Genomic DNA, 10,524 nt, shown 5'->3' with positions numbered 1-10,524 from the left:
GTGTTCATGGCTCTCCAAATAATGGACCAAAAAATTAAATTATTAAATAAGACGTTAGAAAATATTTTGTAGTATGAAGTATAATTATATTAATTTTAATAATAATAACAATAATAATAATAATAATAATTTGTTTTTTATTTTATTTATTTTATGTAGTATGTAATTTACATGTACTATACATAATTAAAGTATTTTCAGCTGAAGAATGTAGAATATTTTCAGCCTGTACAAGATTTTCAGCTGTAGAATGTAGAATATTTCAGCCTGTACAAGATTTTCAGCTGTAGAAGCCTGTACAAGATTTTCAGCTGTAGAATGTAGAATATTTTCAGCCTGTACAAGATTCTCAGCTGTAGAATGTAGAATATTTCAGCCTGTACAAGATTTTTAGCTGTAGAAGCCTGTACAAGATTTTCAGCTGTAGAATGTAGAATATTTTCAGCCTGTACAAGATTTTCAGCTGTAGAATGTAGAATATTTCAGCCTGTACAAGATTTTCAGCTGTAGAAGCCTGTACAAGATTTTTAGCTGTAGTGTTCAATTTTTGTTTGTTGTTTGATTGATTTTTGAATTGATTGTTGTTGTTTGATTGATTTTGTTGTTCTGAAGGCTTGATCCACCGGTGACCAGGGACGCAGGATGGCCCAAGCTATAGTATTTATTGTACGAGTAATAATCAACTAGCACAGCACTAGCATTTAACCCGTATTCAGAGCAGACTGTAAGTTTAAGTTAGTCTGAAATTGTTTTTATTAACATACGAATAATGAAATTGAACAAAACACTTAATAATATGTTGTCAGTAAGTAGGTAGTATATAATGGTTATATAGACAGTAAATATTGTATAAACGAATATCTTTACTGTATGTACCATTTTGTACCAGAGTAAATATTTTGTAATTGCAAATGTTAGATTTATGCATTCTTGAATTTTCATTTCTTTTTTTTTCGATATAATATAATATTTTATTATCTTTAATTGGTTTTCTGTTTTCTGTTTTCGTTTTGTTATACCCGATACTCAAAATGAGTATTGGGGTATATTAGATTTGTGGTAAAAGTGGATGTGTGTAACGTCCAGAAGGAATCGTTTCCGACCCCATAAAGTATATATATTCTTGATCAGCATCAATAGCAGAGTCGATTGAGCCCTGTCTGTCTGTCCGTCCGTCCGTCCGTCCGTCCGTCCGTCCGTCCGTCCGTCTGTCCGTCTGTCCGTCCCCTTCAGCGCCTAGTGCTCAAAGACTATAAGAGCTAGAGCAACGATGTTTTGGATCCAGATTTATGTGATATGTCACTGCTTTAAAAATATTTCAAAACTTCGCCCCGCCCACTTCCGCCCCCACAATGGACAAAAATCTGTGGCATCCACATTTTTAAAGATACGATAAAACCAAAAACGCAGAATCGTAGAGGATGACGATATGTTCTAGAATGTAAGATCTCAACCAGATCGTATAATTATTATAGCCAGAATCAAGAAAACAATTTTATTCTTTCTCGCTCTGTCTCTCTCTAACACACAGGTTTCATGGTCGGTTTTGCCAATTGCAAAATATGAGTTCAAGGATCTCAGAACCTATAAGAGCCAGAGCAACCAAATTTGGTATCCATACTCCTGTGATATCGGACCTTGACCGTTTTGTGTCCAAATTTCGCCACACCCCCTTCCGCCCCCGCAAAGGACGAAAATCTGTGGCATCCACAAATCTCAGAGACTATTCAGGCTAGAGTAACCAAATTTGGTATCCGCACTTCTGTTAGATCTCACTATAAAACGTATATCTCAGAATTTCGCCCGTCACGCTCAGACTGATTTTCTGTCTCTCTCGCACGCACTCTTTGTCCTGTCGTTTAATATTAGCGGCGTCTGCCGGAGGAGAGCCATACTGACTAAGTATCGGGTATAAATGTAGAGTTGCGGTCTCCGCAGCAACTCACAACGTTCCCCCTCGTTTTTTTTTGCATTTTTTTTTTCAAAATGTGTGTGTTGTTTACGCACATATTATGGTTAATGGTTCTTAATCTTGTTCGTTACTCTTTTATTACCCTTTTTGTATATATTTTGTTTTATAAATTAATCTTTAGCTTAGCTGAGGAGCGTAGCGTATCGGATCAAATCAATCAAAAGTTGATGGGTCTAAGGGGCTAGCTAACGAGGCAGTCAATGGCAATGGCAATGGAAATCCAAATGGAAATTTATGCAAACCATGCGAGAAAACTAAAAAAAAAAACTAAACTAAAAACGCAGAATCATAGACGAGGGGAACGTTGTGAGTTGCTGCGGACACCGCAACTCTACAGTTATACCCGAAACTAAGCCAGTATGGCTCTCCTCCGGCAGACGCCTCTACAGAAAAGCAGTCTGAGCGTGACGTCGGGCGCTGCGTAGCCACTGCAAATTGATTTGTTCCTTTTGGCTATAAAAATTATCTGATCGAAACCAGATTCAGCAATCTGATAGATATGGTCATTATCTATGATTCTGCGTTTTTAGTTTTCTCGAATGTGCAATATTGTGGATGGAACAGATTTTCGTCCTTTGTGGGGGCGGAAGGGGGTAAGGCGAAATTCTGAGATATACGTTTTATAGTGAAATCTAACAGAAGTGCGGATACCAAATTTGGTTACTCTAGCCTTAATAGTCTCTGAGATTTGTGGATGCCACAGATTTTCGTCCTTTGCGTGGGCGGAAGGGGGTGTGGCGAAATTTTGACACAAAACGGTCAAGGTCCGATATCACAGGAGTATGGAAACCAAATTTGGTTGCTCTGGCTCTTGTAGGTTCTGAGATCCTTGAACTCATATTTTGCAATTGTCAAAACCGACCATGAAACCTGTGTGTTAGAGAGAGACAGAGCGAGAAAGAATGAAATTGTTTTCTTGATTCTGGCTATAATAATTATACGATCTGGTTCAGATTCCGCACTCTAGAACATATAATTATCCTCTACGATTCTGCGTGTTTGGTTTTCTCGTATCTTTAAAATTGTGGATGCCACAGATTTTCGTCCTCTGTGGGGGCGGAAGTGGGCGGGGCAAAGTTTTGAAATATTTTTGTAGCAGTGACATATCACAGAAGTCTGGATCCAAAACATCGTTGCTATAGCTCTTTTAGTCTTTGAGCACTAGGCGCTGAAGGGGACGGACAGACGGACAGACGGACGGACGGACAGACGGACGGACGGACAGACGGACAGACAGACATGGCTCAATCGACTCGGCTAATGATGCTGATCAAGAATATATATACTTTATGGGGTCGGAAACGATTCCTTCTGGACGTTACACACATCCACTTTTACCACAAATCTAATATACCCCAATACTCATTTTGAGTATCGGGTATAATAATGCCATAAATTGGATAAACAATCCAAGCACAGTTTGCCAAAAAACAGACTTTATGGACAAGCAATTTAGTTTAGTGTTTACTCTGCTCTCCTCCTCCCACGCAGCTAGAGGGTCTCTCGATCTGATTACATCACGTATTCGGGAAGGGTATGGTAAAATATCATGTGAGAATGTTATAGCAGTGTAAGACAGTACGTATATAGTATAAATTATTGACAGACGATCGGAGAAACGCGGCTGATCCTGTGCAGCTGGACATATACATATTCAGTTTATCGCGTTAAAAACTTTACATTAATCACGTCTGTCCCCCTTCTACTTACTCTTTCCGAAGTGTTGTCATTTGCTGATTTCACTTTTGCAGCTGAACCAACACAAAGAACTTTAGTAGAGGATTCGGTGTGCAACTCAGAGCCAATTTTGTTGGGCAATTTCCTAGGCTCCAGCTCTCTCAGTCTCCAAATTCCAGATGTTCCCACAGACAGAAAGAAGAACAGGGCTGAAAGGTTTATAAATATAAATTCACTCAAAGAAAAAATGAGAAGTCGAAACAATTTTCGAATCGCGAATGAAGATAATCCCATTATTATTTTTCTTTTAAAACTAGTAATAATGTCGTTGGACTCCCTTTCCTTTGTGACACACTTTATTCTCAAATTCCAGAGTGATACGAGTACTTTTTTTTTACCAGTGTTATAGTATATACATATTTGAGCTCCAAGAGAAGGGGGAATAAAATTCCACTCCAGACTCCGTATACTCTGTAATTTCGACTGGTTTCCGTAGATGAAGCAAATGTTTAAGAGTTTAAGGGCAATTTGTGTTTTCCGAATAAGTATAGATTACCTTGACTACATCAATATTTCTGAAAGTAGTGCTCTTAATTGCTAGGGTCAGATGCGACTGAGAGAGGAGTTGCTCACTTTTGAAATCGTTTGCTGTTAAGTTTTCTGTTAATTATTGTGATACTACGCCATTCTGTCAGCCGATGTCTTAGTAAGACTTTGGGTCGAACTTCAGCTTGGACAAACAATGAAGTTGTTTGTCAATTGCTTGGGCAAATAGTCGTACTCAGGTGGAAAAACAAATACCAGAATGGGGAAGAGGTTAAGATGGGAGACAAGAAAATATCAAATAAAGGGCCAATTAAGGAAGGTGATTGTGCGATTCTGTTTATCTTATCAACGATAAATTTTGGCCCCAGGGGCGTCATTTACAATCCTCAATTTGTTTGCATACTAAAGCTACCTACAAAAGAGAAGACGATGTTTCCTGATTCCCAATTTGTAGGCTATTGATAAACAATCAGTGGGGGAATATTCAAATTAGCCAGGTCTCATGTGTGATTAGCCGATTTCTCACACATTTCAAGCATCAAAGCAGACAGCAGACAGAACGGAACAGAACAGAACACAACAGAGCGGAGAAGACGTAGAGCTGACGGCTGGAGCGATCAGATCCCACAGAAGAAGCCGCCTTGAAATTTACGAAAAGAGCCGCCTATAAATCGCAAGATTTCAGCACTGCCCAGGGCTTTATCTAAAGCTCCATTCGGAACAGTATTCAAAGCATAAAGCGTAACCAATTGATTGCTAATTGATATTGATGTGTCGATTATTTTATGATTATTCTTTATGATCGTTAAATTTTGATATACCAAAAGGCGAGCGAGATCGAACACCAAACTTGATTCAAATTTGTAGATCACTTTGAACAATCAAGCCATTCCCTGAGTACTTCTCAGGCCTTGTCTTACCTTGTCTTCAGTTGGATTGTTATAATTTAATAACTACACGGGAGGGCAAATTTTGTCTGTTGTTCGGGTACCACAAAAACCACTAAAAGACGCTTTCTTTAATTTCCCCAAAACGAAGATTTGGTTTTTATTTTTCGAGAAACCTGTGGGGTAGCTTTCGGCTGCGGATGTGACTGTGACTGTGGCTCTGCCTCCAGCTGCTGGCCAGCTCCATGGACAGACAGTCATTTGTGTGAAAATCATCGTAGCATGAAGCGTTGTCAAATACCGTTTGTTGCGGGGGTCGGTCCACTCTCATGCTTTTGTTTCGGACATTACAAGGTCTGTACAGAAACCGTCTGTTGGGTCAGAACTCCCTCCATTGACCAGAGCAGAGCTTTAACAATGCGGGTTCTGGCATCATTTTCATAGAAACGGCATTAGAAGTTACTCATACGCAGCGTGGGTTGGATAAGATTAACGAAAGCCCACATAGACATAGCTCATCCTCCCCATTCTCACTTGACTCTTTGCAGACAGCAGAATGAGCTCTAACAACTGCGGTTTCATCGATCCTCAGGGCCAGTTGAGCGCAGCCCTCGCTAATCGGGACATACGGGAATACCACACTGCCCTGGACAGCGGTGCCCAGGCCAATCGCCAGGACGATCGAATGCCTCTCAGGTGGTCTCCTGCATTCAGCTGCTGCTCGAGTACGGAGCCTCTCCGAATTTGGTGGATCAGGGCGAGTTCACGCCCCTCCACCATGTGCTAAAGAATAGAAAGATTGAGGCAGGCACTAAGCTGGAGCTGATCCGACTTTTCCTGAAACAACCACAGTTGGACCTTGACAGCTATCGGAACGGGCAGGTACGCCAGATGCTGAGGGATCAGTATCCGGAGCTGCCGTTGCCGGAGCTGCGCGAGGCCAGAGCAGAGATCGACTGCGAGCGACTCCTCCGCACGCTGCGGGACGGAGACGAGAACCAGTTCGAGCAACAGTTCGCGGAGTACCACCAGAACGTCAGCAGAAACGCAGATAACCAATGCAATGCCAACCAGGAGGAGTATCAGTCCTTGCTGGCGGAGAGTATCAAGCGGGGCAAGCAGCGAGCCTTTGAGGCCATCCTCGAGACGGGCATCAACATTAATCCTTCAAAATTGAGCGACATCAGCCCCGTGGAGTTGGCCGTAATCTGGGGCAACCACAGGGCGCTAGAGAAGCTGCTGAACGCGGTTATCAGTCGCCTGGGTGAGCAGCCGCTGGACGACTTCTGTGACCACCAGCGCTGCTTCCAGCTGCTGCTCGAGAGCGATCGTGTGGACATCAATGAGGCGGACAAGGCTGGCCTGGTGCCACTCTCCTATGCGGTCAAGTATCGCAACACAAAGGTGGCACAGGAGCTTCTACGGCAGGGAGCGTACATCGGGGCGAGAAGCGCGTTCGGAGATCTTCCCATACAGGAGATGGACCCGAAAGTGCTGTAGCAGCACTTCGATTCCTGCATCACCACCAACGGGGAGAAGCCCGGTGACCAGAGTTTCGAGATCATCATCACCTACAAGAATCTGATGAGACGCCAGCGAGAGCCCGGGCAGTCGGACAAGCGGAGCATTGGCCATCCTCACCAATTGGAGGACGAGATGACTCCAATCGCATACATCGCCGATTCCAAGGAGCTGCGTTACCTGCTGCAGCACCCGCTAATCTCGAGTTTCCTCTTCCTCAAGTGGCACCGCCTCTCGGTGATCTTCTATCTGAACTTTCTACTTTACTCTCTCTTCACTGCCTCCATTATCACGCATACGCTCCTTAAGTTCCACGAAAGCGACCACACGGGCCTGACTGCCCTCTTCGGCCTGTTCTCTTGGATAGGGATTGTGTATCTCATGATCCGAGAGGTCATACAGCTTGCCATGTCGCCGCTGCTGTACTTCAGGTCCATCACGAACCTGATGGAGGTGGCTCTCATTGTCTTGTCGATCCTAACCTGCATGGAAGCCAGCTACGACAAGGAGACGCAGCGCATACTGGCCGTCTTCACCATTCTGCTGGTGTCCGTGGAGTTCTGCCTGCTGGTTGGCTCCCTGCCAGTACTCTCAATTTCGACGCACATGCTCATGCTGCGCGCCGTCTCCAGCAGCTTCAAGAGCTTTGCTCTCTACTCGATCTTTGTGCTTACGTTTAGTCTGTGCTTCTACATACTGTTTGGCAAGCCCCAGGTGGATTCCTTCTCTCCGAAGGACAGCACGCCAGAGCCGGCAAAGGAGGGAGAAGATGATGGTCACTTCAGCACATTCTCCGTGCCCATCGAGGCGCTCATCAAGACGATTGTGATGCTCACGGGAGAATTTGATGCCGGTGACATAAAGTTTGACAGCGTCTACACTTACCTGATCTTCCTGCTCTTTGTGTTCTTCATGACCATTGTGCTGTTCAATCTCCTGAATGGTCTGGCTGTCAGCGATACTCAGGTGGGTTTATATTTCCTTTTCTTCCTTGGCTTCATCCAACTGTTTTCTCCCCTCTCTTTTCCCACAGGCCATCAAGGCCCAGGCGGAACTGAACGGCGCCATTGTCCGCACCAATCTGCTGACCCGCTACGAGCAAGTTCTGATTGGCCGAGATGGACACGCTCAGACCTCATCGTCCCAGTTGAACAAAGGCAGTCGGTTCGCTCGAGGAAGACCATGAGCTAGTCACCGGTTCAATCGTAATTTTCTTCATGCTTTTCTTGAGTTTCACGCCCTCGTGGCTTTTCCCACACTTGGGACCCCACTAGGCAGAAAAGCGAAAGGAGAGAAAATCTTCACTGATGAATCGCCTGATCGGATCGGATGGGCTGTTATATACTCACAACACATACTCATTGGCCGCATTTGCGAATCGCTGGGCTGTCAACAAGCTTGAATTGAAAGAGTGTCGGCACTTCGGTGTGCCAAAGATACATATCTTTTCCTCTTGAATCAGGTCGTGTTGATTTTTCTGCCGTGTATTGCACTTTTGAGCTCAGGTCCTAACCGAGAGTCACACACCACACACATGCACATTATTATCATTATCATCATCATTATGATAATGACTGTGAGCGAACGAATTTCATCAGCATTCCTCATTGTCAATGTCGAAAGTTATGGGATTGGTTAAGAAAACCCAAGGTGGGATATGAAAAGTATTGCGTTCTGCTCTGGCATAGGATCCCAGCTTTAATATTAGGGGGATTCCCCTTCCAAGCAACGATGCGACAATCAACGGACATTGATTAACAACTGTATGTACATATGCATCTACAGTGGGTACACAGCAAGGCAGGCGCGATTAGATACAGGCCAGCGCCGAGCAGCGTAGACACCCAGTACCCTGCCACCCTCCGAGGGAAACAGAGAGCGATGAAGGGGGATCTGTGTGTGCGTATCCAATGAATTAATATTTCATTCTAGAACGCAGTTGTCTGCGTTAGTTGGGCACACACACACATAGTACATATATGCTGGCAGCGTTCTCATTCAATCTACTCGACGGCTGATGCACGCCAGTAGCCCCCGCTGGAAACTTCCGCAGATTCTGGAACGCAGAGGATGCGGGCTATCGGCGACAGGGGAATACTACTAAGCAGAAAGAGAAGGCGAGTTCATATTATTGCCAATTTAATGCAAGAAAAATAAAGAGAGTGCAGTGGGCGATGCCAAAGGCAGAAGAAAGAATGGCCGTAAACCAAAAGAAGAAGGCCTGTCTCGCTCTCTCTCGTGGGAATTGACTTTGAATTTCGAATATTTCGGTATCTATTTTCATTGCGGCCAAAAACGGAGAGACGATTCCGTGTATTGCGATGCCAGCATCAACGAAAATAGATGCCCAAATGGAAGTGCAAACATCTCTGAGGGGAGGGGTGGAGTGTCGGGCGTGTGGCCGTGTGTCTTCTGTCAGTGTGTGATTGGATACTGCTTGCTGCTTTCTGCTCGATGGCTGCCCCTAGAGCACGAGGTGCAGGCGTATCTGGAACACCAGCTGCTCGACGGTCTTCTTCAGGAGCGCCGCCAGGGACAGGATGAATCCCAGGAGGCTGAGGGAGAACAGCCAGGGCGTGGTCATGAGCACGGCAAAGAAGACGAGCGTCTCGTCGCGCCGGGCATTGGCCATGCGCCACAGCAACTGGCGCTGGATGGTGCGCAGCTTGAACTTGCTGTTCCACAATCGGTGGCGCTTCGAGCCGACGGTTTCGTTGAAGCCCACTGTTTTCTCGACCAGCCAGAACACCGCGCAGCACAGCAGTTGCAGCACCAGCAGCACGACCTTGACCACAGCGGTCTCCAAGACGAGGTGGTACAAGGCCACCATGCGCTGACGGTGCTTCGGCTGCATTGTGGAGAGCACGACTGCGCCGAGGGACTCCAGCGGGGAGACCCTGGGGGAAGGGCCGTCGGAGAGCTCCTCCCACTCCGAGTCCGACTCGGTGCGCTCTATCGAGCTGAACTCGCTCTGGCTCTGACAGGAGCACGACTCCTCCTCTTGGTCCTCCTCGGTGGGCATCGAGTAGTCGCCCTCGTAGTCGCCCTCGTAGCGGCAGTCGGAGTACTCTTCGTGGGGATCGTCGTAGTAGTCTCCGCGGCTGTCCGGAGAAGCGCCGCCTGTCCAGAGGGAGCTCAACACGGGCGGTGGTCCCATCGAAGCCATCTGTGGCACAGCATTGAATCTGCAGGGGAGCCGTGCGTAAGTTATGTCCTGGGGGGAAGGGGAGTCTGGGCTGCTGCCGCTCACCCATCTGAATCCCCCATCGGAGGGAAGGTGGGGGGGTGAGCGTGACCTATTGGACCCATTGGGCGGGACAGCAGAGGACCGGTGTGGATTTGGCCTAGGAAGGGCATCGCATTGAGTCCATTCTTGTCGGCGGAACCTTCGGGGGGGACCTGCAGCCCCGGCTGCTGCTGCTGCTGCTGGTCGGTAAAGACGAAGGATCCCATGGATCCGAAAATACACTGCGAGCGGGTGAATGGGGAACGTGGATTGTTAATAGTTGGATTCATCTTATTCCAGCACCTGTGAGGAAATATTCGTTCATGGGCTTTGTTTTGTATTTGTATTTTTATTTACTTTATGTTCCCTGTGCTTTCGATATTTGCTGCCGTTCTCTGTGTTGTGCCGCTCTCTCCAGATATTCGTACTGAATGATTTCCAGAGCCAGTTCTGAACGGCTCCAAGTGATAGTTCAGGGCCCACTTCGATGTTGTGTTTCGAATCACAGGTCAGGTGACGTACTTTCCCTGGGCAGAGCTGCGACTTGCAATAGTTGCTCGGCTTTGTTGGTTTGGGATAGGACTTGCGATAAATACCATGCCACCATACTCCTTGGTGTGGCCGAAATGTTGGCTACCATTCTGGGATTAATAAGTTTATTTTCAGTCGTTACATTTACGAATAACAGGCGAGTT

The 10,524-nt window shown here is 45.9% G+C and overlaps 1 protein-coding gene and 1 pseudogene across 1 annotated transcript; one reads left to right on the top strand and one right to left on the bottom strand.

Annotated features, from left to right (window-relative positions):
• The first annotated feature begins 6,321 nt into the window (after positions 1–6,321).
• On the top strand, positions 6,322–8,075 carry LOC117191734 (annotated as a pseudogene).
• A 979-nt stretch (positions 8,076–9,054) lies between these two features.
• Positions 9,055–9,888, bottom strand: LOC117190426. The gene is made up of 2 exons (XM_033395506.1): positions 9,854–9,888; positions 9,055–9,788 (listed from the first exon to the last, which is right to left on the bottom strand). The coding sequence occupies exons 1-2, from the start codon at positions 9,868–9,870 to the stop codon at positions 9,068–9,070; spliced, it is 738 nt and encodes a 245-aa protein (XP_033251397.1). The 5' UTR covers positions 9,871–9,888; the 3' UTR covers positions 9,055–9,067.
• Between the last annotated feature and the right edge of the window lie 636 nt (positions 9,889–10,524).

The sequence above is a fragment of the Drosophila miranda genome (genome assembly GCF_003369915.1).
Source record: "Drosophila miranda strain MSH22 chromosome Y unlocalized genomic scaffold, D.miranda_PacBio2.1 Contig_Y1_pilon, whole genome shotgun sequence".
NCBI classification, from domain to species: Eukaryota; Metazoa; Arthropoda; class Insecta; order Diptera; family Drosophilidae; genus Drosophila; species Drosophila miranda.
This window is presented reverse-complemented; position numbering and strand designations above follow the sequence as displayed.